This window comes from Neodiprion virginianus, chromosome 1 (assembly GCF_021901495.1).
Source record: "Neodiprion virginianus isolate iyNeoVirg1 chromosome 1, iyNeoVirg1.1, whole genome shotgun sequence".
NCBI classification, from domain to species: domain Eukaryota; kingdom Metazoa; phylum Arthropoda; class Insecta; order Hymenoptera; family Diprionidae; genus Neodiprion; species Neodiprion virginianus.
The window spans coordinates 12557308-12585266 of NC_060877.1; the positions used below are offsets into that span (position 1 = coordinate 12557308).

Sequence of the window (27959 nt, forward strand, 5' to 3'; positions counted from 1 at the left end):
TTCAGGTAAACTGAAAACTTCGGGTAGTCCGAAATTTTCGAAAATATCTGGTCACTTCAGAAATCCCGGTATTGTTGGAGAAGCGAAAACAGTCACAAGCAAAATTTTCGACAACTCCGCAATTTTCAGCAAACCCAACATTTTTGAGGAACTCGGGAATTTTAGTAATACGAGTTTTTCGGGTGATTCGAAATTTTCGGTTAATCCGAAAGATTCGGGTAATCCGAAATTTTAGAGTACCCGACTCGAAAGTAATCCATTGTACCCGAACCGACCCGAACCAAAAAATTTCAGTACCCGCACACCCCCCATAAAAACCTACTTTCTACCAATTCTGGTAAGTTCCATTACTCCCGTTTTCACTGTTGATGGATTTTAACAAAATCACGTTTCAACTTGCTCTTGTAGGTGACGATCTTGCAGTCATTTTGACTGTGGAATTCTTCACGATGTTTTTCTTAACTTGGCACTAAAGCCGTTTCATGTCTAACCGAATGTAAGTTTGCTGTTCCTATTTTCTGACATGTCGTCTATTGTTCTTTCCTTATATATCTTTTATTATTTTCTTCTTTTCTGTTTTCGGCTCTAAATGTAATAACTTCTCAATTCTTTTATATTAAGGTATAATTTTGTAAAAATAAATGTTATAATTCTAAGGAGCCCCCCCCCCCCCCCCCCAAAGGGTCGGAACGTCAATTTTATGTTTTTATTTCAATGACCTGGACACTGAGAAAATCCCCTAAAATGTTAAATACTGGACAGAGGAGATTAGGTTAAATTGTGATTCAAATTATTTAAAGAATAAGCAACGCAGTTTGTGCTCAGAGTGTGACAAATTTTTTAAAACCAACAATTCAGAAAAATTGTACAAGTTAATTTTTATTTACACTGAACTACGCTTGGTTATTATTTATTTACGGAAACCCAAAATTCACCACAACAAATTAACGCTCGTACAAGGACAAATTTACTAAACACTGTTTACCTGAGATGAACGCAGAGTTTTCTTCTCTTGGTTGAGCTTTTGAAATAAAAGTTGTCACTTATCTTTAATCGATCCAAATTGTCTTGGATTGTGTGGGCGGCTCTGCGAGTCCAGCGGGGAATGGATAAAGAATAAATTGCAAAATTGTCTGTATCTTTTCTAGAAGCACGCCGTTTAAAAATTCTGTAACACTATTTACGCACAATTGTTCTGGCGGTGGCAACTGAATTATCATCTCTGGCTGAACGATTGAAATGTTTATTAATAATTGTTTACCAGCACCTCAGAATAATTCGCTTCATTTTAAAAATGTTATCTACAAGGGAATTTTGTGGAAAGGTTTTCGAAAGAAAGAAGGATAATTCACGAAGGCCAAATCGGGTACCGGTGGATTAGGTAAATAGGATTTATTTAACAACTCAACATCCCACGTATACTCAAAATCTTTGTTGAACTGCCTCGATTGGAGGGTTTTCAAGAACTGCCACGTTCTACTCAGTGCGACGCTTTTTAAGGATTTGTACTTTAGTGTGCAGATTTCTAAGGCGCTTCCTGATTGGTTCCTTTCATTTTTAAGGAAGTTATGCCAATGAGGAAGCTTCAAGTATTCATATATAATATTATGTTTCGGGCCTTCTTATTCGCCCTGAACCACCCCTGCCTTCTGGGTCCAGCGTAGTGGGTGAGTTACGCCCACCACGGCTTTTCCCATGGTTGCAGGTAAAAAATTCCATACTTGAGTCATATATACAAAGATTACCTGTTCTATCCTTAGGACATCGCTGCTCAAACAGATATCTACTGGAAGATAAAAGGTTTTATCACACCACACGTGTGCGCCAGCTTTGCAAGTTCGAAAATACCGTAAATCGATTTTCAGAGGTCTGGTTCAATATTGACAAGATACCACGTATTATCTACTGTGGTTCTTTTAGTACGCAAGTCAACCTAAATCTGTTTAGATTAAGATTGTCTGTTAAAAATATTTCACCATAATATTAGCATAGGCTAGAATGGGTATTTTCCAAAACGGTTAGATGATTGAAAAGGAGCCGCGTGCATGCGATACACGCAGGGATTTCTAAAAATTGTTTAGGTATAGGAAACTTAGAATGAAATTATAAAGGTTGTAAAAGGATTAAATAAAAAGAGAGTATCAATCATTAAAATCAGGTGCGTAAAGTAAGACGAGCTTAATGCTTACGGGGAGAGGGAATCGAGGATGTGACTAAGGTACACATAAAAAATATGTTCAATAAAGTTAGATATTTGTTGTTTGCTTTCATCAGGCTAAAAAATATTTTAAATTACTTTCTACAAAAATAAATATTCTATCCTAATCTATTGTGCCAATAAAACAGGCGCTGTATAAATATATGAATATCGCCACGGTAAAGACCCCTTGCTATTAAAATACTTACAGAAACGTTACCTTATTTCCACACCAGTTAAAAATATTGTTCTTGGCGATCGATTCAATGGTAACATATTGGCAGAATTGGTGTGAATTTTTCACCACGATCCTAGGATTGTGCCTTTCTTAGAAATTCGATCCACATAAGTCGGTGTTATATACATTGGTTTTTCAGTTGTAAAATCATTCATTCATAACCAGTTTCGAAGACAAACTGTACTTTTTCCAATTTTAATTGCCGTTTCTATGTAACAATTAATACGTCTTGTAAATATTCGCCATTTTACAGCTCAGATGCCGAAAGCATTCTCTATTCATCCACTATCGTGAGAATGTCGATAATTATAGATGCGTTTTTCTGCTGAAGTATTGCATACAGCTAGAAAGGGTGTCAATAGATATTCAGTTCATGGGAATGCCGCATCTCCAACAAAGACGTACGGCAATTCTGAGTTGCATAGTTTTTTTTTTTGTTTTTTTTTTACGGTATATTTGCATTAGCACGTTCGAATAGCTTCCACATATTCGATTTTGCAAATACTCCTCCATAACTTTGTTGTCCAGGTGCATCAATGTCAACTAAACTGAATATATAATTCGTGTCACGTACTGCTAATAAGATAATATCATGATGACCCTTTGAAATACGATACTTGGACCCGAAATTAGCTGGTTCCTGTAAAAAATCGGACGCGGCATTTCATTAATGATGATAATATACAGGGTGGTCCATTTAACTCTGCCACCGCGAATAACTTGGTTACTATTGATTGTACCGAAAACTGTCTTTCGGAAAAGTTGTTGCATTTGAAGGGGCGAAATGAGTTTTGGAAGTGAATGTCATCTGAAGGTCATATCTTATGAGGTTTCGGTGTTTGCGATGGTTATTTAAATGGGATTACCTATTTTTTTGCTCACTACAAGAAAGCTGACATCAAAACGCGTCCAACCATGTGCAGCAACATGACCTTCGGATAACCTTCGGCTCTAAAATTCATGACTAAGTAATGGAGGTTGAAATTCAAGGATAATGAATTGTATCGGCACATTCAATACCTTTTCCACGTAATTCATTTTATTAAATGCTGAAATTGTTGTCCATCAACCTGAATACACTTGTCAATATGCATAATGAAGGATTCCCTGCCTTTACATATTATTTCTAGAGTAATACTTGCGCACGCATTGATCATACGTTCCTTCATTCTTTGGTCCATTATTCATTGATGGAAATCTGAATGGACAAAAGGACGCCGACATGTTAACTGACCAGTTACCGGAATTATTAGAGGGTATCCCATTACAAGATCGCCAACGGATGTGGTATCAGCACGATGGTTGTCCAGCACATTTTGCACACGTATTACGTGGTGTACTGAACCGAAAGTTCCCTGAGAAATGGATTGGTCGAGGAGCACAAGTTTGTTGGCCCGCGCGTTCTCCTGACTTAACACCTCTTGATTTCTTTCTCTGGAGAATGATCAAGGATGTTGTGTACCGAGACGTCCCAACAACACTGGAGAATATGAAGGAACGTATCATCAATGCGTGCGCAAGTATTACTCCAGAAATGATATGTAAAGCCAGGGAATCCTTCATTATGCGTATTGACAAGTGCATTCAGGTTGATGGACAACATTTTGAGCATTTAATAAAATGAATTACGTGGAAAAAGTATTGAATGTGCCGATACAATTCATTCTCTTTGAATTTCAACTTCCATTACTTAATCATGAATTTTAGAGCCGAAGGTTATCCGAAGGTCATGTTGTTGCACATGGTTGGACGCGTTTTGATGTCAGCTTCCTTGTAGTGAGCAAAAAATAGGTAGTCACATTTAAAAAACCATCGCAAACGCCGAAATCTCATAAGATATGACTTTCAGATGACATTCATTTACATAACTCATTTCCCCTCTCCAAATGCAACAACTTTTCCGAAAGACACTTTTCGGTACAATGAATAGTAACCAAGTTATTCGCGGTGGCAGAGTTAAATGGACCAACCTGTATATTTAGGTATATAGCTCGTACTTGTAATGTATGATCTGTACATCTTACGTCGATCGTTACATGGTTTTCATCGAATGCACCAACGCAATGAGGAAAATGACGTCGTTTTGTAAAACCCGCTGAAATATTTCGCCAATCTTGTGGAGAAGATTCGTGAAAAACTTTTGGGCTCAAATATAGCAAAATTGCCTCACCAGTTACCGCTATGATGTTTGATATCGCAGTGAGCGGTATAATGAACAAATAAACCAACCAGATTTGATGGTCCCCAATGGCGAGATATCTGAAATTTTAATAATTGATAGATAAGATTGATCAGTCCAAAAAAACCATTACTGGAATATTCCGCTATTTTCATAATTTGTTTGAATAAGAACTTTGGACGAAAAGATTTTTCTAGGCTCAGGTACTTATACGAACTGGTAGAGTGGCAGTATTCAAGGCAACTAACAATAATTAAAGAAATCAAGAAATAAAGTAATAAACTCAAGTCGAGAAAAATTGACAAGTCAATCAGTCGATTATTTTCGATTAGGTTCACAAATTCAAGTTAGTTAAGTTGGATTACAAAAGATAGCAATAATTAACAAGTCATAAGAGAATAGTTCACAGAATTTTTGATGTACCTAATAAAGTTAAACGGTAGCTTTAAACAAAAAAGATAGTTAACAGGGAGAAGTGAGCGAAGGTCAGGAGGAGCGATATTATGCAAATGTCTACTTAGAAACTATACGTCAATGGGTGACGTGATTATACCCAAGTTTCATGAACGATCCTACGGAAATTATTATTCTGTTACTTTGAAGCAGGAGAATAAAACATTATGAGAAATCGATAGTTGACAAAATTGACGATAGCTCGGAACGTTAGTGATATGAAAATAAGACAAGGTTTACGATAGACAATAACTGATGAGAGAGAGAGAGAGAGATTGATGTTAATTAGTAATTTACAGAAATCGGTAGCTCAGATGAGAGAATATTAGTTACGGTAAAATACGAGAGGCAATTTACGAGAACATTATCGTTAGATAATGTAACTGATAATTTACCATACTTCAAAAATTCGATATACGATTTACAGAGAAATTCTAAAATATAATTTACGAGATAATAGAAAATTGTGAGAGAGTGAGAGATTTAGAGAATGATTCGCAAGATAAAGGAGTACACTAAATACACCGTATTACGATAAAGTCAGCGATAATAAGCAGAACTTAAATTAATGAAGAAACACGAGATTGCAAAAATTATGAAAATATAGCAGGTAATAATCAATGCAAAACTGTTAATAATAAATAGAAAAGGTACGGTAATATTTAGCGGCTTAATTTATGCTCGGATGCACTATATGTACGATAAAGAAAACATGCACAATTCCAAATAAATATAATAGGCGGTATGATAGATAAAATATAATAAGCACTACTAGCACAGCAGATTAAGAGGAAAGCAAGGTACAGATAGCTCAAAACACGGTGGAAATTACAGAAGCAAGCTAATAGAAATTTACAGGTAATCAGAGAAATTCACAAATATACGAGAGAAATACTTATTCGTTAATTACGAGGTCGCTCACAGATACGAAATCAATTAACTACTGAAATCATGCAGTAACACGACGGTGTACCGAAACTCAAAACTGTAGACCATGATTCACAAAGATACGGGCATCGCACCGTGCAACCAAAGATAAATACGATGCGATAAAACAAAGAATATGAGCAACTACGTAACGATACGTGACAGAGGCAGATGCCTTACTTTACCCGGTGACTCGGGCTCGGAAGCACGGAATTTAGTTTAGATTAAACTTATCGGTAGCAAAAAAAAAAAGAAAAAAAGAAAGGTAATCAATAAAGAAAGGAAAGATACGACAGAGAGTTTTGGAGAAGAACGGTAGCGATAGAACAAACGATAGCGATAATAACGATAGCAATGAGGAAGAAGGAAAGGCAAAGTAACTGAAAGCAAAGTCTAGAACAACGATAGTAAGGAAAGAATGTGATGTCTTCTGCTGGGTTAAGTGTAGAGTGAACGGAGGTGATCCTTCTTCAAGTTGACTGGTCGTTTGTTTTCCACCATAATTAGGTCGTCCCTCATGTGGCAAACATCAATGACGATTACGCCACGCCTTTTCCAGGATTGCCGGTAAATAACAAGTGATATTCTGCTGTTATTTCTTCTTTAGCAACAGCTCGTACGGGTTTCCAGTCGCTGCACCTTACTGTCCATGTTGCCTATCATTCGGAACCCATTGGCGGAAGCACACTCTGAATGTCTCCCGGCCAAGGTTTCCCGGCTGGTGAGCGACAGCATAGGTCCTTGCTGACAGACAAACAGAGTCGCTTCCACTGGGTGCCGTCGTGTTGGTAGCCCACGATGAGAACCGTGGTCCTCGTCAAGAGGAACCCGACATCAAGTCTTGCGGATTATTCTGGATGGTGGTAACAACTGCTGGAACGCTAGTAGTTAAGAATCGGTTTGGTGCCTGACCGGGAAGTCGCGAGACGAGAGGCTGCGAAGTCCATCTTTCGCGTGGAACTGTTCACAGTCTCCACGGCATCCGGGAAAACGGGCGGCTGGCTTCTTTTGGGAAGGTCATTCGGCTGTCGAGAGGATTTTAGCGTATTCCGGTAGGTCGGCAGTCGAGGGGGCACGATAGGTTCGGGTAAACTATAATACTAGGCCTAGTGTTTCTGAAGCACACGAGGAATAGCCATATCAGATAAGGTAGATAGGTAGATAGAGTAATTGGGAGCAGAAGATGGTAGGCATTGGTACCTGTTGATTTCGCGGTGGTCGGAATCATTGTCGTCCTGGAACCTTGTTTGCTTGCGTCGAAGCGAGAAATTACAGAATTTACAAATAAAGAATTAGTTATTAGTAGGTATTGTCTATTTTGTATCGAGTTTGCTTGGAGCATCAAGCCAGGGACGCGTTTTATAGGAGTTTCCTTCAGTTTTGGGCCCTTGTGACGAACGGTTCTGAAACACCACGTTACAAAACTTACGCAAAATTTCAGTTCCTTTGACAATAGGGCTGATCGTTTTGATCAACTTTTGAAACGGTCCCAGTGGCAATCAGGTGATGTTGCGAAACGCCGTTGCGTCGATGTGTGGTAGAACCCATACTAATATATCATTTTAAACAGAGGTTTGTCCTAATATTGCTTTGGCTCATATGGTAGGTTGGAATCAAGAGACAAGAAGACAAGCGTTGCGGTAACAATGACATTTTGTCTTCATGAACTTTCGACGCCGATGTTTTCGCATAAATTATCTTGATATTCCTGGTTTAAAAATGTATAATTTTTCACCCAGTGTATATAATATAAACGTTCTGAATATGAAAAATAAATACACATATTCTTATGAAAATAATGAATACTAACATTCGCATCTGTTACATTGTAAACTATGTCAATAATATTTGAAGTTGGTCCTTTTTTCTCAAGATCATTTCCAATTCTAGTTATCTATGGTGCTTCGTTTTACAATCTTTCTTATCACTGTTGGACATTGCTGTTGTTATGGGCGGTGTATATAAGAAGCAAAAGGATTAGTAACAATCCGATTTTCTTGGTCGATTCCTCACGTCGGGTGTTAGTGGTGAACTGACCTCTCGCGCTTCGGTCTTCAATTCGATCGTTTCGATTGCTTGTGGCGCCCTCTGCATGCGAAATATATTTATCGCGCGTTTATCACATTTTGATAGTGTATGTACACGAGTTTATTCTTCCGGTATATTCTTCAAGGTAACCCCGAGCTTTGGATGCGAGTACTTGAGTGACACGGGCTTCTTTGCGTTCTGTCTTCTAGAACCACCTGTTGCATCTTTCGTTTAATCTTTGCACTGCACCTTCGGGTTTTTTTTTTTATCTGATCCAAACAAATATTCAGTATCCCCCCCCCCCCCTCCCCCTGCCCCCCCAGGGGCGTGCCTCCGCGTAACAGACAGCTGTTCAAGAACGCATAATATCAACAGTGCCCGTAACATACACAAATCACGACAACAACTGTAACGGACAGCTGATCGAGACCACCGTCAACATCGACAGTGACCTACGTAAACCCAAAATAATAAACAAAGACGACGGACGCTGACCAACGCATACCAGGACGATGACGTTTTTCGTACTATCGCAGAAACGGCTACTTCAAGTACGGATCGCAGTCATAAAAACACGCGTAAAACATAGTTAGATTGAAAGATATTGTTCAATCTATAATATGAATGGGACGAATCCTGTTTGGATACTAGTATTTTTGAATATAACGCGATTGGAGACCAGTGGTGCTGTGGATACGGCCCTATCAGGCCTCAAAGATTGAATTGATGTATTTAAATGTACAATCAAAACTGAAATTGCCAGACGTGGAAAAGTAACGACGAAGTTTCATTTTCAGGCTGATTGTGGAAAACGAAAAATTGTCCTTGAAGTATATGCATATTTGTGAGACACCAGCTTCGTTTTTCAGTTTTGAGCTTTCGACAGTAAACTGCTCAGAGATAATCAATTATGGTGGCGTGTAAGTTACGATTTCTTAACGATAAAACATTTTTTCCCTTTTGATGTATTTTGCCCGATATTACACCATACCTTAGTTGATGTACAACCGAACATGATTTAATATACGTATTATCTTAACCCGTGTGTCATCATATCTCCACAAATCCTACATATTTGCAGGCAAGAAAATGATAAATAACGCATGAATTATAAGGAAAAATTTTATTTCAGAAATATTTGGTTGCAATATAAAAATGACAAACATCTGAAACAGCCTCTTTGATTAAATTCAACAGGCCTTGAGCAAATAATACAAACAATTTTACGTCATAAGTACATATAGCGAATAGAATAATTGAATTTCCATTTAGAATAAAAACATTTATATATCTGTAAGCATATACCATAAGGATTCTGCGAAGCGAGTCTTTTGAGCTATTCATTGGCTCTGTGCGTTAAGCTAAGCGTTCTAGATTGCCCTACCATTGATACAGAACCCACTCTAATCAATGCGAATGGTGTATGTATACCAATTGTAAGTGCTGTATAAAACACATTATACTCAGTATGGAGTTTCACCTGAAATCTTACATACGAAACATTAGCTGTAGATATTGTATGCATAAACTTATGATCAACTAATAGGTAATGCGGTAAACCGTTCACGCCGCATAGTATTCATATGAATGGCGTCAAGATTTGAATACAATTGCGAGTCACTTGAACTTCCATGTTCAAAATTTCTTTCGTCATCCGATTCTTCTGACAAGTTCACCAAAACCTGTAAAAAAAGTTTAAAAATTTCTTTCTAGAAAAATGATGTAGATGTTAGTGTCAACTGTATTATCCTCCAAGATCATACAAACTTATTTATACAAATAAACAGCCTGGTCTTACGGAGAGCTTGAAGCTTCGCGGTGGATAACCCCAGATAACACACCTACTGCCTAAAACATATTTCTAAGACACCCTACAATCCCATCCAGAAAGATGTGTTCCAGTTTCTCATAAGCGACAGCTCTCAATAAGTGATGCCTGAACGATGTCGGAAAGATGATAAGTGCTACATTTCCTGACATCTTTTAGTTGTGAACAAATAGACATTTTGAAGAAATCCTTTACTATTTTGGGACGTCTCTGAGATGTAATTTGTATGATATTTTAACCTTTAGAGGGCTGGTATTTTCCCTTCGAAATTCAATACTTTTTAGAGGTATGATTTATGTATATGTATAAATAGTTAACACATCCAGTGCAGTTTTCGAGATACCGGCTGGCTTCAAAAGGAACCGTCCGGCCCTCTAAAGGTTAATAGCATGATGCTATACAAGTGCACGAAGTATGTGATTCTTACATGAGTGTAGTTAATCGGCCGAGCGAAGCGAGAGTGACAAAAAAACGAGTGCAAGGGTCACATGCACGCGTATCGTATTCTATGTTTTGTAGCACCTTTAACTGGAAGTTCAACCCCACGTACCCAAAAGGGCGGGCGAGGCGGCCGATTCCCCGACATTTGCCAAGTCGTTAGGCTGTCATAAAACTATTAGATGATGTCGAAAACTGTTAGGTAATGTTCATTATCTAATGTTCATTGATGAATAAATATCAGCTAACCGTTTTCGATGTATAGAGGAATCGAGCGCGCCGCGCGTACTTTGCGCGAGGTCGAACTTCTCACGCATGTGTTACAAAAAGACAATTATCTCTTGTTACAAGAATTTCCAAACACAGATCGCTAGAATGTAATATTATGGCTTAGGTTTTTATGTATACCATAGCATTACTTGGTATCGATGTAGGCCAAGAAATTTGCGCAAAACGAAAATAGCTAATTCTCAATTGAAAGAAGTTACAGATGGAATCACATGAATTAATAAAGGTGACGTATACAGCAATGAAATATGACAGTGTGCGGAACACCGTTTAGTGTTCATTTATAATGAACTGTTCAACGGAAAAGACACTTCGCAATCACACTTGTTAATTTTCTCGTTCGTAGATTAGAATGAAACAAATTGAAACATATTGTCTACGAATGACGTGCTCAGACCGCTTCGCTAGGCTTCTACGTGTGCATACTGCGATTTACTAGCCCTTTTCTAGATGAATATCTATTTGACGATGAGAAAGGTTATCAAAAAAGACCGGTCTTACAAGGAACGTATTCCAGGTCGATATCTCCGATTTGATTTCTTTTGCAATATGTTATAGTAGACTAAAAACTAAATGACACGTATTTTTTCTACCAGCCATTAAGCTTTAAGGGACTGAAACCTCCCTCCAAAGTAAGGCATGCCAAAGGGTAACTCGCCAGTTTCACTCGCAACATGATACAGTAGGCTCTAGATAAATGGCCATCCCCCACCTCAGCTCACCCATCTCCCACTGCGCTGCCTGTCACCCCCCACCGCGCACGGCTCGCGCTTTCGACGCCAGCAGTGGGAGCGATTAGCAACTAGCCGTTTCGGAGAATTTTCCTCTCCTTGGGCCCCGCGGCAGGGCCATATATCTAGCGCCCACTGCATAGAGAGATTTACTCAGGGTAGCTTCTTTGTTAGAAGTTTTTAAGACATCTTTCAGATACATACTTCGTGTCTCAATATAGTTTCACGGAGACAGCATTATAACGCTTTTCTGCTTCGCCTAAAAGAAATTTCCTTCAGGGGGGACTTCCGTGAAATTTTAATTATCGTTTGAAAATTGCCGTATTAGAAAATCCTTCCATCAATTTATCGATCATGGTAGTAAAGACTTCAAAAAAAATTTCAGCTTAAAAGACATAAAACAATACATAGTCTGGGTCAACACTATAGTTTGTATGTCGTTCCTGTTCTTACGCACAAAGCAGATAGGCCGAGGAAAAGGAGCTTGGTAGGGGGTTCGAGACGAGGAGGGCATTTAATCGCCATTGGGGTGAAAGAATGGTTCCCGACTCTTGTAAACATCTTTCCCTCTCTTCAATGAGTTGACATCCACCATCGACTTCGTCGGCAAAGACGGAATGACGAACACCCAAGTAAAGTCGATTGTGACCCCCTTATTTAAGCTTGGTGTGACTGGTATCATACGTTATATACGTTATATGACTGGTATCATACGAATATTACGAGAAATATCACTGCATCCTACATATGATGGATTTGATCTGACAAGGTTTTCGTAAAATCTGACATTTTCAGAAAATTAGTAGACTGTTCTTATGATTTTCATCCCAATGGTATTCGAAGAAATTCATTGCACCCGTTATCGTTAAGCTTTACATTTTTTAGACCTACCAAAAGTGGACGTACATACGATTATTAAATAGCAGTTACCTGATCTAGTGAACTCTGAGTAAGCGTATAGTCCGCATCATTCAATTCACGTGCCAAATCTTTGACCTTTGCGAAGACTGTGCTCAGCTTCATGTCATGATTACGTGGTACCAAAAATCGAGCAGCGAGAGCCTGTCTGGAAGCAATACTAGTTCCTGGAAGGTGCGTGGCTATCGCTTTCAATAGATCTGTTAAACAAGTGGGGCTTTTGAACCGCAAGGACACGATGTAGCCTTCTCCATACCTATAAATTATAGATAAAATGATTCCATTGCATAATTTTATCAGGATCTATAAAGATCACAATTCGTACATCGGAATTAGAGCAGAGTCTCAGATTTCGTCAAGTTGTCTTTACTACAGATTTACGACAGATTTGCTTGATGTTTTCATGTCTTCATTGATCTAATGGTAACGATTAATACCTGATTCTTCAATCATAATAATAATTATAATCATAACAAAACATGCCATATCCTTTTGAGTACGTCCCCATAAGCAATTAGTTTGTGTGGGCGAGGGAGGAATGCGTTAGCAACTGTCACTATACGTCGGAAGTCATCCTAAAATGTTAAGGGGGCAAGAAAAATTGCAAAAAACCTTGCCCAGATTTAGTCGGACCGAATTCAAACCTCAGCTCGCTGATCCGGCATTTAAACTACATGACCAGTCTTACAATTTTTGCCTGTTACTACTCAGGTTCTCCTCGACGCGCCGAGCATTTGAACCCAAGTCACCCCGTTCTATTTAGTCTCATTCCATAGCGTGACGCTAATACAATCGGTAATATTAATACCATTCGAATTGGACAAATACAAATTATTTTTTTATCAAGGTACCACTCAGAATTGACTTAGGAAATCTGCTCGTCTTGAAACAGTTTTATCATAACCATAACTGTTATTACTGAGCCCATGAGAGCACACGTTATAAAAAAAAATTAATTCATGAATAACGAATCTTTTAATTAGGAAGCTCAATTCTTACTTGTGTTTAAGGTATTGCGGCGATCCAATACATTTTAGGCCTGCTTTGGCCAAAACGCCGACGCGGGTGCAAAGATCTTCACATTCAGCTACGCTATGAGACGTTATTAGCACGCTACCTTGATTTTTGAGGATAGACTTCACTGCCCTAGCAACCAGGTATTTTGCTGCTGGATCCATGCCACTATAGTGAACGTGAAATAACCATTACAGAAAAGCAGTTAAAATAACTTTCATACATTTTGATAATAAAATTAGAGAGCTGAAATCAACAATAGTGGACAATGCTGAATGAAGAAGGATAGGAATATAAAAAAAAACGGTTACCTAGTTGCCTCATCCATTAGAACGACTTGTGTCGGTGCCATAGTGCTAATGGCCGCACATAGTTTTCTCTTATTTCCACCACTAAGGTTCGCTACTCTTTGGTGAGCATATTTGATAAGATCGAAACGCTTCATAGAGAGTTCAACGGCCTGATAAAAATTAAGAGGCGGAGTTAATAGAAATTGATGCGAGATCCCACTTACCAAAGTTTCTTACAGCTTTAAGAACCATTTGACTCTTACCCTCGGAACATTTCTGAGGCCACAGATTTCACCGTGGATAGTCAAAGATTGATGTGGCGTAAGGAAGGGGTCCAGAGCGTTGCTCTGAGGACAGTATCCCAAGTCTCCAGAGCACAGTGGACCAGACCCAACCTCTTTATCATTTATAACAACCTCACCAGCCGTAGGTATAATCTCTGTCGTCAACATCTTGAAGGTTGTACTTTTTCCAGCTCCGTTAACGCCAAAAAGACCGAAGCACTCTCCTGCCTGGATTCCAAAGCTGAGATCCTGGACGGCAACATTCTTTCCAGCAACACTTTTGTACTCCTTACGAAGATTAATTGTCTTCAATACGTCATTACAGAGTCCTTTTTCGACTCTGATCCGCTCCCTGGCTACATCTTCGTCCTCTTCACTGTTTCGATACACGACTTTTTGCTTAAAAATATCTGGTAGCGTGCGACATTCAACAACCAAGTTAATCGCGAAGAGAATCGCTCCTACCGCGAACAGATAAAGGCAGTGCGGACCTAGAAGTTCCCAGCTCAGTGGCGACTTGTAGGTATTCATGTGAAATCTTTCCAAAAGACTAGCAGTAATGTCGTTTTTTGACATTTGTACGAGACCATCTCCAAGAGCGTACTGGGGAAAAATTAGTAGTAGTTGATGAAGGAAGTTTCTAAAGTCTTCAGCGGTTTTAGTTTTTCCAAGAATGTCGATTATTAGAATCGTTGCCAGCGATGAGACTCCGATAAAAGTGTTCAGGCAGAAAAGAACCATGTTTGAGAGACTGGCATCATCGAAAATTTTTTCCGCCAAATGCGTGAATGGAATCACTGCCCACCTACAAAAATCATAACATGTACATTGATATAATCTATTTGAGAAACATTCAAACACTTCCATCTCCCCAATATTCTTTGAAACTTACGCGTAAAGAAACAAAATAACACAAACTGATGAAAGGTTATCTCTGGCTACGTAAGCAGGAAGTCCAAATATCTCGAAGACTATCACCGCTAGGAGAATTGATACTGCAAACACCTGTAACAAATTAAGTCTTCTATTTCATGTATTTCCAAATTTCCATTTGATGGTATTATGAATCAGTGATAAATTTTTCAACAGTATTTCAATATTTAAACAAATATCGAATAAACAACAGGTGAGTCGTGACTCTCTTTTGATACATTATTAATCAAGTTGACTTTTTTCAGGTACAATTTCAACAGGTGCCCAATTTCGCAGGCTCTGGTATAGTTTATAATCATGTATGGATGCGTCACAACAACTGCAACTCATTGGCAACTGCGTTGAATTCGGTATTAATTTTGAAATAATTGCGTCGATCCAATAATGATGCGACGACCCATATTGGCAAGGAGTTTGATTAGCGCCTATGACTAATACTTACCGTCAGTCAGTAAAGACCGTTATATTTTGTTTATGCTCCAAGACGAATAGCCAGTATCTTATGATTCAGAAAAACAAGTGTGAAAAATAATGGACAGAAGAAATGACGCAATATAAATATATTTTTTCAGAGTTTCGGAAGAAAGTTGTCCTTGTCCTGTTAATATGTCAGAAAATACTTTGGCCGATGCGAACAAATAGATTTGGGCATTCCGAGGTCATTTTCCACAAGGACTACGGTCTCTTAAAAATGTATATCTCTCCAAGAACAAAGAACAAAATGATGTACCAGAATGTCCCAAATCAGCGCAGTGGTCCAATAAGTTAATGGTCGAATTCCGGCTAGGTAGAAAATTCGTTTTTCTTCAGAGAGTCTTTCCCGAACTAGTTCCTTTGCACCCTGAGCACCAACGAGGCTAAAAGCCACTAGCAATACAAGGGCCACACCGACATCAGCCACGTGTTGAAGTCTGCAAAAAATTTTAACTTATTAAGAAAACTGGATCTATCATCAAGATTAATCATTTAGATCTACATATTCGTGGCAGTTATTTAGTGATTTAATGACAAACGAAATCAACTCAAATTTATAGGAAAATATTACAACCCAAACGTCGTTTGCTTCGCAGATTTGACTTTTTTTTAATTGTTTTTCCACTTTTCACAACAGAGGTTATGAAGAAATTTTATTACACCAAAATAAAAGGAGATAGAGTGTAATACAGTGATGAGTTTTACGAAAACGAAAAAATTATTTCCAATGCAAAATAACGACTACTCTAAATGTATACTCTCAGTTCATCACTCCAAAAAATCTTTCACTTCGGGTACTCAATATTGTGTATAACCCCCTATTTTTTTGATAGTGGCCTTTGACTATGCGCTATTGTCCTTCAAAATATATACGCTGCATCTTACTCACAAGCTGGTACGGTTAAGTTGATCTCTGGATAACTTGATCGGATGATTTATTGTGGTCAGATGACCTGACGCTCCATTTGCTTTAAAGATTGCCTCGTTGAGAGCGTTGATGTAAGCCGGTAATGAATGGTGTCCCTTATTGTTGTACCAAACCACGAATAGCCCTGTCTTATTCTCCGGCTCCATGTGCGATAAGGACCATCCGCCATACCTGAAGGAAATCAACATCAGAAATATTATTGATTGCCTGAAATTTTGAGAATAGATGAAAGTACATTATGAAACATTTCAATGACGTTGGCCCTTTTTGGATTCATATTTTCGAAAATTTCGAAATAATTTATATTAATAGCTATGAGAACAATTTCTATGATATGCACGTAGCAATAGGTATGCCTGAATCAAGCATAATGTGACTGGTTCACTGCAGCTTTTGCGCTTGAAATGAAATTTGAATATAGTACCAGTTGCATTTAAAGAATTATAGCTAATTCAGGAATAAATACACATTTTGCCGGTCGTATATTTTCGAATAAATCATTATGATTTGTTCATAAAAATTATATCATTATAATCAGAATGTGATTCACAGTTCATGTAATTTTTTTCATAAAATTATCTGATCCTTACAAAGGCAGGCTATAACTGTAGGGAAATTAGTGTTACGCTTGATGTACGGATGCTGTTTGAGAGATGTATCAAGATAAATCTTAGACTTAAGAGGCTGTCCATAAACTACATAGCTCTACTTTGGAAATTTTTGAATCCCCTTCCTCCGTGCCGTCTATCACGGATATTTTCCAGATCCCCCTTCCCCCCTCCCTCGTAGAAGGGCACATGGTTTAAAGAAAATTCCACATTTAAAAATTTATAAACATATGGATTTTTAAAAATTTTCAACATGCCAAGACATCTAAAGGATCAAATAACGAAACTAGCTACGCATGCAAATCATTAACAAGAAAAGAATTATTTTCAGCTTTTTCGCGATAGCGAAGCTGAGTTTGAAGTGTATCTATATTTGTAGATTAGTTCTTGACACTTCGCTGCGTTTTATTTCCTAAATTTTTCATACTCTGTTATTAATACATCTCCTTAACCTTTCTATAATATTGACAGAATTTGACGAAATAAGACGTTTCGTTTCTATTGAGGCTATAAATAAATGTCCCATCTGCATCCCAGCATTTCTTTCGTTGTTACATACAACGTAATGCGTGAAGTCAAACGTGTTTTCTTTTTCCTAGTCGTATCTTCAACTTATATTACGAAAAAACTCTTGCGATGACATCAAAGACGATTTCATCAGCTACACATTGACTATGATTATGAACGTACGTAAGCAACTCTTCAGTAATATTTGTAACGCTTGAATTATCAGAGCCTAAAATTTCTATAAAGTATTTTCCTACCTTCTCTCAATATATTGCTGCTGCGTTGATACGATCCAGTCAAGTGTTGGACGACCCGGAAAAGTTTCGATTAAACCTTCATATGGAGGTGGAAGTCCGTAACAAACTTGATCACCGTCGAGGCATTTGCAGGTTTGCGTGTCCTGTTGTAAGTGTTATTAAGATTGATAGGTAGTTTTATAAGAGATGAGTTGAAGCTCGGAACGCATGCTGTTACATTTTAAATTGAATATTATACATACAAAATTATTTCTGTTCGTATGTATGTATGTATATATCTAACATAAATGAAAATATTCATACATTCGGTGAAGTTTGCCAAGCTCCTGCATAGTCGTCCCCAAAACGGTTGTGCAGTTGCAGCGAAATGCTTCCATGGAATTTATCGCTGGTATTATCAATGCTGAAATTTCGATTTCATAAAAAAATATGTACAATAGATGGGCGATCATGCGATCAGGGCGGGCTCAAAGTATTTTGCAAACCTGTAAAAACGTAATGGATGAGCGTTGTATAGTTCAGGGGTCAAAGATAGAGGTGGTTGATTGTCGGAAGGCGGTCGGATCAAAGAAAAGCCCATTGCGACTGCGACGAATAAGGTTGGCAAAACTAGTGCCGCAAGAAGTGCACACCAATCACGTGAAAAATGCCACCATCTCTTTTTCAACAGAGCTTTACCTTGTCGTATCACGGATTGCGGCATCTTGGGTTCATGATCAATCAAGTCAACGTCGTCAGGAGGATTAGCAAGTCCTGCAGCAGTCAAACAATAAAGTTTTAGTGTACTTTTTCGTAAAAAACCACCAACAGACTAGAATTTTGTACTTCCGAGTAAGTTGAAAACGTAGCCCAAGTCTTATTTTTCTGGAAGGAACTATCCACTAGATATCGGCCGCTAAATGTTGAAACAAATTACGAACGTAATCCTGTAATGAATATCTACTCTTGTACGGTTCTAGTATATTGTAGTCTACCACTACAGATCTAACGGCGTGCAGGAATCAAGTCTCCTATATCTCAAGTGATACGACCTTAGTTCAACAAGGCAATTCAAGTATATCATGGAAATTTGAAAATAGCAATTTCGTAGTAGCTACTTTCACGTTCAACATGTGTTCTGAGAAGATATAAGAGTAGAATTCATTTGGAAAGTATACTATTTACTACAATCACTTAAAATTCAAAGTTCAAAGTTGATCAATGATTCTCTTACCAATGCTGCTAATACTATTCAAGCTTTCCAAACTTGTGGGCTTTGGGTACATCTGCCCGCTGTCCGCATGGGTGCACATATCCAGAAAAATTCTTTCAAGTGTATCACACTCTACATTAAAGTGAGAGAACCCCGCTATGTGTTGATTATCTTCAAGAATTTTCATAACTTCCACCATACTGAAATATATTCACAAATTGTATCAGCAAACGAGGGTACGTAATAACTCTGTTATTGGATAGGTTGTACGATATTCATGTTACTTACTCATTGGCGATTCCGTTTGCTCTTTGGAAGGGTATAATTATATTTACTTCTGAATTACTCACACCTTTGAGCAATGTATTGGGAACTACTTCTTCTAGAACGGTCATCAAGGTTTCCAAAGGTTCTGATACCATTTGCGAATCATCTCTTCTCTCCTTTATAGTTCTAGTCCTAGAGTCTTGCAACGGAAAACATACGGTAATTTTATAACCATGTCCATAACTCGATTTCAATGACAACGGTGAACCACTGCAGAGAATTTTTCCTTTGTGCATTATGACTACGGTATCGCTCAGCATGTCAGCTTCGTCCATGTGATGAGTAGACAGCAAAACGGTTCTTCCAATACGGTGTTTGTCGATTAAACGCCAGATTCTCCGACGAGCTGCTGGATCCACTCCAGCACCGGGTTCATCAAGAATAACCAATGTCGGTGAACCGAGAAACGCTAAACAAACACATAGGCGACGCTGTGTGCCTCCGGAAAGTCTGTAAACGAGCTCGTCCTCTTGCCCATTCAATTCCATCGAAGTCAACATCCTATCAAGATACAGATAGATAAGTCAATCGAAACAATATACGCTAAGTATTTTGAAGCGGTTCCACATAATATACGCACGTATCAATGTCTCTATCCATATCATATCCGACTTCATTATTCTTTAATCTTGCGTAAAATATCATGTGCTCACGAGCAGTAAGACATCCAATAAGAACATTGTTCTGGGGACAAACTCCTATGTTAGGTTTATTAGAGCTGCTATTGGGCAGCCAGATCTGTCCACTGGTTGGTGCTTCCATGCCAGTGAGCATTTTACTAAAAATTCAAAGCGCATAAATATGTTATTTAAGCTTCATAGCCTAACAGATATTCAATACTTCTAAGCAGACCCACATCACAGTAGTTTTCCCAGCGCCATTTCTTCCGAGAAGAGTCGTCACTTCTCCCTCCATTAATTTTATGGAAAAATCGTCCACTGCAACACATTCTCCACTTTCCGTTTGGTAAACCTTTCGCACCTCATCGAAACGAACTCCGGTTTGCTTCTCGTCGTTTTCATGTAAGCTGCTGGTGTCACCTCCAACATCTGCCATGTCACGATAAAAAAGTACAAATTATGGATGAACAAGAATTGTAATTGAAGTACTTGTGATGTATTTTCATGCATGGATTACACATTCTTTTCAATAAAAACTTCACAGCGTAAATGTAGAAAGTTAGCCAGATTATGTTAGTATGTAAGCAAAATTGACCTCGACGACATCGTGACGGTACAGTAAAGGTATAAACATGGAACATTTGAAATTAAAATTTCTGAATATGTATGCATTGTATGAGACGTAAATTAGTAGACATATAATGAATCATGGTAAAAGCGTGAAGCTGCAGTCACAAAAAATAAAAATTTCTTTCTTTGTGACGAATCACCGTAATCAATGTGACACAAAACTCAAGTGAAATGAAGGCGAGAAGCCATGCAGCGTGCCGCGTGCATTACAGAATGATACCTTCATGTGTGCTTGCGGATAGTTCAACAGCATCGTTAGTGAAATACACCTGGTTCTCGAAGGCGAGGTAGCTGGGTCGCCCATAGAACGAACGGGTGTCAGCCCACCATAAGCTAATGGATCTCAAACCATAAAACCCTCTACCTGAAATATTCGATATTGGTTCATTCGAAATATCTGCCTTCTGAAGCATCAAAATAGCAGACATGGTTGAAGCGACTGATATATATTACACTCAATGTGCGTTCCTTCTTTGCTATCGTGCTAACAGGTTGAAATTATCGAAGACCAGTCCTCATTCGCATCTCCCAAAATTGCGCTTTTGGTAATTTTTTGCTTGTTTTAACGCTCAGCTGTGAACTAGGCGACCGAACAGCAGCGTAATGTGGGGTGCTGTGTTGCAAGATTTTATTGTTAGTTGGACGCTTGTTAAATATCACGACAAGGCAATAAGGCGGCAATTGAATTGTCGGTTTATATCGAACAGTCTTGAATGAACGAGTGAAAATATTTGATATTGATGGTGACAAGTATTTGCGGCTACTTTCCAGACATTCGTAAAATTTAGGTACGTGGAAGAAGTCGTGATGATTTTCAATTAAATTTGTATTCCGAATTTGTGATTAGAACCTCGTTAATACACGAACAAGACCACAGACGTACCTCAGATAGTTGTAAACGATTTATATGTAAAAGAAACCAAACATGTATTTTATGCAATAGAATACATATTTTATTCCTTCATTTGCTTTTGAAATCTGTACATAATTTCCAAAATCTACAAAAAAAAACGCATTTTTTGAATAACCCCAAACCATTTTTTCTCGAATCAAGTCAACCAAATTTAATGGAATATTACCTTGTTAAGTTAAACTCACGTGAATTATTGAATCACAAAAATAGAAGATAGTGCACAAATATTTTAACTGTACAAATAATTTGAAATAATTTCTCATATGATTATATTAAAAACGCTCGTTTTACTATCCCCTTTTTAATTACAAGGCTAACTATCCAACTCGTTATGCCATTCACCAAAAGACCAACCACATGAGAAAGCATGTCATAATCATCCATAGACCAAGGGTGATTATTCAAAACAATAGAATATAGGTAGATTACATGTATGATATATTTACAGAAATAGAAAATCCAATATTGGATACTTTCGAGTATGAGTGCATGGGACGTAAGCTCCTGATACTTGACTAAATATACATTATATATTAGACGCTTATAGGCATCCCCGATTTTTGTTTGCAACATACAATGCTCAAAATCATGCGCGTTATACTCCCAGTGTAATTGGCGAGAGTATGTCTTTTATAGGGCATATTTCAATTTAAGTGGTCTTAGGTATGGCCGGAAGTCGGCGCAACTATTGAGTAAGTAAATAATTAAGAAAGAGACAGCGAAGTTTCATTGCTGATGAGACCGTCATCCATAAGCTGTAACCATTTCTGATCAAACAGCGTCACCAGGCCTTACAAATATTATACTGCCATAAAATTTGGGCAGTATCCTAGCGCCACCTACAATTATAGCATATTAATACGTGATCACTAATACCGGCGCGGCTGACTACACTTATCATACCAATAGGCATATTCTGCCCTTTTTATTTTATGTGTCAGAAAGAGACGGAGACTCAATTATTATCGATCCAATAATCAAGATTCGTGGCTGCAAAGTCCATGCTACGAATATCCACCCGAACGAACTCAATAGTGACGTCATCATACACGATTGCAGTCAAATCATTGAATATTTTATATTGAGATTCACATGGTTAGAAATTCAAAATTTAATAAGGTATTTGAGACTTCCGCGGTTGGAATCTGATCAAGACTTGGCTTCCGGGATGGGACCACTATTAAGAACGGTTTTTTGCCAACGTTTCGTGAACATTGCAGTTCACTTCTTTAGGGCGAGGGGCAACATGATACTAGTTGCTCTCTTGGGGAGGTGTCGCTACATATATCGACTGGATCCATCAAGGTGTGACGTTGCCGTTCGGGTGAAGTTGACTGGATGTTTCCGTAACTGGTGGCTCTTTTTCTTTGGCTGTCACGTGCACTTTCAAGAGACTCACTCCTCAAAGCGAAGTCCTTCCCCCCTTGGCATTTTGTTTGAGGTAACGAATTTTCCTCCGGGATATGACTTTTTTCTCTCTTTTGACCATTCTCGCTGCTCGCTATCGAATGGCTGCGTCTGTGATAATATGACGAACCTCTTAGTGCTTCACTTGGTGAGCAGGATCTCCTTTGTCAGATGACTGTTTGCTTAGCGTACTGACACTAACTGTTCTGAATGCTCGTCTTCAAAGTAGAACTTCCTTTTTTTCTCTTCACCTTTCTTCTAAGGCGTCATAGTTTTTTTGAAATTCATTTTTTTCTTCACGTTGGACGTGGGACGCAGGTACTTGCGATATGGACCACATAGAGAAATGTAATAGTAATTGTAGAACGCACATTTTACAATTTTGTAGTAAGATACTGTGTCAAGAGCTCACCGCCACTAACAGTGTTATATATTTTCTGTAGATGACGAGACGGTGAAATAAAATCTGACTTTCCAAGCAGGTTTTAGAAAAAATGTTCGGACACGCGGATTTCAACTATAAACCACTTATTAGCATTGAAATCATATCATTTCACAGTCTATTGTTCACTGCATATAAAGTAGAATAATATGATTACTTCGCCATTGACAACCATATGGTATTTCCCGTTGAAATTAAATGCTTTTAATCTTGCATTTCTAGATTATTGGACGTGTTTAATTCAGATTCAACTTGATTTGTATCACTTGTACTTCTTGAACCTTTATTGTATACGTTTTTCTGGTAATTGAGATCTGGTTTGTTGCTGTTTACTATATTTTGTAGATGCATAATTATTACGGACACGAAAATGCAGTTCTTCGTATTATATTTTACCATTTTCGTGTTTCCCGTAGAATAAGATGCATCATAATTTCACTGTACGAAAATATTCGTGTAATTGGGGTAGATGGTGGCAGACAAGTATTGTACTTTAACGGGTTTGAATTACAGAAAACTGCATTTTGTATGACTCTTGCTGGATTCCGTTACAGTCGAAGCTGTTGAAAGTGTATTGCACTGCAATAACAGTTTATTTGCAGATTATTATTGAAAACGCCCTCATCTCTGTGGAATAAGGCTACGTGCAGATATGATTGGTCTTTATGTCCAAAATGGTCTAGATATTTGTCAAATCACTACTTTATGATAGCAAAAGAATTTGTTGGTTGCAAAATATAAATTCTTTTTGTGGAAAAAATTAAATGAGGATGTAGCATTTTTAAACTATTTATTACCACACAATTTTGAAAAAAGTACTATATTATTTAAGACGGAGCGTTTTATAAATGGATAAATCTATAAATTCATCCATTTCAAATGAAAAATAGAAAATAAATATTCAAATCTATTTGAGATTTGAAATTCGAAATGGCATTTTTCTCTTTATATTCCTATTTTAAATAAAACCATTTCAAATATTACGCATCGTTGTCGAATGAGAACTAATACATGTCACTATGCGATAGAAGACTCCCGCGGTTTAATGTTTTTAGATAAGAAAACAAAACAAATATCGCAATTTATTGTCAGTGTAAACTAAGATTCCCACCTGAATTCGTGTATTTGGTGACAAGGTAGCCAATCAACGCATACAAACAACCGTCAAAGGCGATTGTCAGCAATACTAACCCCAGAGACATAGAATCTCCAGGGCTCGTTTCTTTCCAGACAGCATCCCAAGTTAAACCAATACCCTGCACTTCCAATCTAACCGCAAAAAGACATCCGTAACAGAAACTCGTGGACATGCTCAAACACTGAAAAATTCGAAATGTTAATAAGTACGGCACAGATTGCATCCTTATTTTGTGTCTCTTCGAAATAGTGAACATACCAATAGTAATTTGAGAGTAAGTTTCACACTAGCCTCCATGGCAATCACGATAATGTAAGGCATGTACGTAAGCAAGAACATTACTACTGTAGTAACAGCTGCCAAACTGGCTGAGCTGAACATTGTTGAGATCATGTAACTGTAACAAGTAAAAGTATCCGTTTTATCTACAATACACTTATGTATGTAAATATCTATACATATATTCATAATCAGTTCTGTTTATATTCACAGCATTATTACTATGGAATGACTTTGATGCAGTAACTCACCAGAAAGTTACAGATGCGAAGACATAATCAAGGAGTAGAAATAGTACCAAAACAGGATCGGAATGTGGTAAAATTTTACCGGTAATTAATATTATATGAATGCATATCGCTACTATGCTAAGTTCAATCATCGATGTTATGAACCATGCAAAGGTATTACGCCACGGCTTCAAACCCATTACGCTCATGACCTGAAAATAATAAAAAAATATTTTACACGTAATGATAATAATAATAATTATTACAATTAAACCAGCTACATCCTTTCGGGTACATCCCCATAAGCGATTAGCTTGTGCGGGATGAGGAAGAGATGGGTTAGTGACCACCATTATGCATCTTCAGCAGTCTGAATATATTCAACAGAAGCCTTCATTCGTACAAGGGACAAGTAGTTGGAGTATTTTTTCTGCTTATTATTCTTTTGAGAAAATTACCATCGCGTTTTGTGACTCTCGCTCCCATACGATGTGCCTTACAGCTGCCCCTACGCACACCATCAATGCAAAGAAGAAACAAACCTGGAGTCCTTGAGATTCGTACAACGATGATTGGAACCTAATGGTTTAGTGAAAACCGTTACAGACAAACCTTTTTTATTTCTCGAATATGTTATACCAATTTTTACCAGAATACCATCACCGTGGTAAAGTGCAAGACTTACTTTTTTCGATATTTGTGAAACTGCGTTTCAACTTAAGCTAGGTAACGTTTCATGCAAGCAATAGATGCCGCACGATGTGTAAAGGCAAAACTCACGTGAAGAACTTCCAGCATGGATACGGCATCTGCTGAGAGACTGTTTGCCATTCGAGTTTAGTCTGTGTTTTGGCTTTTATGAGTGCACGATCGATCGAGTCTTGCAATTGGATGAAACCTCTTAGGTAGCGCAAATTTTCGATAAAACTGCTGTCCGGTCCTGGAGTCCAAAATTGATTCTTCAACCTCGAAGTTGAGGGTACAGAGTCAACATCCATACGAATTTTGTAAGTTATGTTTTCCGGCAGTTCTTCCACATAAGATCGCTTTATTCTTACGGGACTTTCATCCATAAAAACCACACCGGCCAGAAAGTCATTGGTTTTGATGAGTCTACCAGCTTCTTCTTCCAACTCCTTTTCGCTCGCAAACCCGATCACACGATCGGTCAAAACGCAGTCCATTAGTCTGTTCAGCATTTGTACAATTTCTACTAATTTATGTGAATTCTTCATCCTCCAAGCTAACTTTCCAAGGTCAAAGTTCGCTAAATCAGTAGCAAGAGAAGGACCACTGAGCGATTTTACCGCTATTTTCATCAAATCTGATGCCAGGATCTGGTTTAAATCTGTCAAATCGTCTCCCAATTCTGTCAGATTGGCGAGAGCGCTCATACTCTTTGCAAAACTATCAATCAAGATACCAAAATTTTCAATGTAGAAAAAAGTCGAATTAACTTCCTTCATAACACTGTCGATAATCTTCGTTTGCGGCGTGTACAATATACGTCCACGTAACAAAGGCTTTACGTACGACCATACAATTTTTCCAGCACCTATTCTTGATATTTCCTTATAAGTATCCCTACAGAAATCATCTGCAATGAAAGGTTTTCGATTACTGTCAGAATTCCATATCAAATTTTTTATCACATCCCTAAACGGGATTTTATTGAGATAACAACTTACTTGGAAGTGAAGTTAATTCGTCCTCATTGAATTCTTGCCCATTTTCGCGGATATTAGATATCACTTTGTAAAATCTACCGGTGTCCTCGACAACTGGTTGACCACACAACATTTCACCAGTATCGGCCAGAAACTTTCCAACTAATGTGAAAAAAAGTGTTAAGAATTAATTGTGACTGTAGATACATATTACACACATATATATACATGCCGTAAATTTTTGTTTCTTACAACTTATTTTTTCGCCAGGTGAAAAAGATTCTGTTTCATTAGCAACCAAATAGTCGGCTGAAAATTGGTCAGACATGTTAGTGACAGCATCCTTCAGAAGCGGTACCAACTTGGCGGCGAACCCCAAGTTATTTATGATTTCAACTCCTTCTTTTTCATTCAAATTTGCGTTCGATAAAATATTTTTTACACTGGCACTCATAACCTAGAAATTCAGTACACGAAAATCATTAAATCATTAATGCAACCATGCCAACAATCTGAACATCTGTATCACATTCAACTCACATCTTTGAAAAGGGTCCCAAATTTCAGCTTTTTGATTAAACTAATAGTTATAGATTGGATCTGTTCACTGCTGAGTTGACATAAAGAGGCGCTGATTTCTTCTATCATGGTCTCATCGCCCTTGAACTCTATTATTTCTCCAAGTTTTTCCGGTGAACAAATTGTGTCCGTCAAGCTAACGGCTTGACGTTCCTTTGAGTATACAGACAGCATGTTTACTTTTCCTCCGCTCAATGCCTTAGTCACATCACCGGGTAATGCCAAGGTTTTTGTTAGGTATGATCGCAGATTGGGCCAGTTGGGGAACATTTCTTTGATAGCATCTGAACAGCAGAAAACGAAATGTCACTCAGAATGGTAATTATATATTCAGGTGTGAGACAAAGTAACAGCATTCAGATTTTTAAATCTCAAAGATACGCCTACATTTTGTATTGAGTAGTCCGAGATTTTTGAATATTTCCATGGATTCCAGCATGCTCAACACAGTACGCAAGTCATCTTTGACTATCGGATCGGAAATGAATGGTTCCGTGTGGTCCAGAAGTTCGTTGAAACTATTGACGAGAAAAAAAAAAAAAATGATGAAACAAGCAAGTGAAAATAAGTTACTCCATAATATTTTGACGCACCCATCAAAAAATTTATCGATTGTTTCTTCTCTCAGCAATTGAATGACTTCTTCAAGTGAGTCGGAAGCTTGCGACAAATCTTTGCTGAAATCCATTCCACTGGCAACATCCAACAGATGCCCGGCTTCGGCAGCAATCATTTCCAAGTTTTTCAGTATATCCTTAAGCCAATATAATTGCGTTGTAGCTTCATATCGCCATATAGTTATTTTTGCTTGTATTTTTCCTGAATCTAAACTTTTGGCTAGTTGTTGAGAAACATCGCTAGTGGATGGAATGTCGAAAGAAGTATTTGAGTATTGTAGAAAATATTTTGCTTGTTTGGAAACAAGAATTTCGTACAACTTTGTTTCGTTATGAACAATATCTGTCGTCAGCTGAAAAATTAAATACACGATTCATTAGAACGTATACCTTGACAA

At 37.9% G+C, this 27959-nt stretch overlaps 1 protein-coding gene across 3 annotated transcripts in view; it reads right to left on the reverse strand.

Moving 5' to 3' along the window:
- Positions 1–9130: 9130 nt before the first annotated feature.
- Positions 9131–27959, reverse strand: part of LOC124299087 (retinal-specific phospholipid-transporting ATPase ABCA4) — a 57915-nt gene continuing 39086 nt past the window's right edge. The window contains exons 25-50 of one of the 3 annotated variants that reach the window (XM_046752012.1): positions 27538–27914; positions 27332–27462; positions 26906–27228; positions 26618–26822; positions 26387–26527; positions 25479–26295; positions 25157–25277; positions 24720–24910; positions 24448–24586; positions 24163–24370; positions 20510–20653; positions 19896–20088; positions 19620–19817; positions 19001–19540; positions 18734–18912; positions 18006–18273; positions 17824–17923; positions 17521–17663; positions 16110–16319; positions 15477–15657; positions 14706–14818; positions 13793–14618; positions 13551–13699; positions 13225–13407; positions 12238–12481; positions 9131–9704 (exon numbers count right to left, since the gene is read on the reverse strand). In XM_046752012.1, coding sequence (XP_046607968.1) covers positions 9558–9704; positions 12238–12481; positions 13225–13407; positions 13551–13699; positions 13793–14618; positions 14706–14818; positions 15477–15657; positions 16110–16319; positions 17521–17663; positions 17824–17923; positions 18006–18273; positions 18734–18912; positions 19001–19540; positions 19620–19817; positions 19896–20088; positions 20510–20653; positions 24163–24370; positions 24448–24586; positions 24720–24910; positions 25157–25277; positions 25479–26295; positions 26387–26527; positions 26618–26822; positions 26906–27228; positions 27332–27462; positions 27538–27914 — 6471 coding nt within the window. In that variant the 3' untranslated portion in view covers positions 9131–9557. Of the gene's footprint in view, positions 9705–11829; positions 11980–12237; positions 12482–13224; positions 13408–13550; positions 13700–13792; positions 14619–14705; positions 14819–15476; positions 15658–16109; positions 16320–17520; positions 17664–17823; positions 17924–18005; positions 18274–18733; positions 18913–19000; positions 19541–19619; positions 19818–19895; positions 20089–20509; positions 20654–24162; positions 24371–24447; positions 24587–24719; positions 24911–25156; positions 25278–25478; positions 26296–26386; positions 26528–26617; positions 26823–26905; positions 27229–27331; positions 27463–27537; positions 27915–27959 lie in introns of those variants that run through there. The other 2 variants (XM_046752023.1, XM_046752031.1) reach the window with 2 other exon arrangements.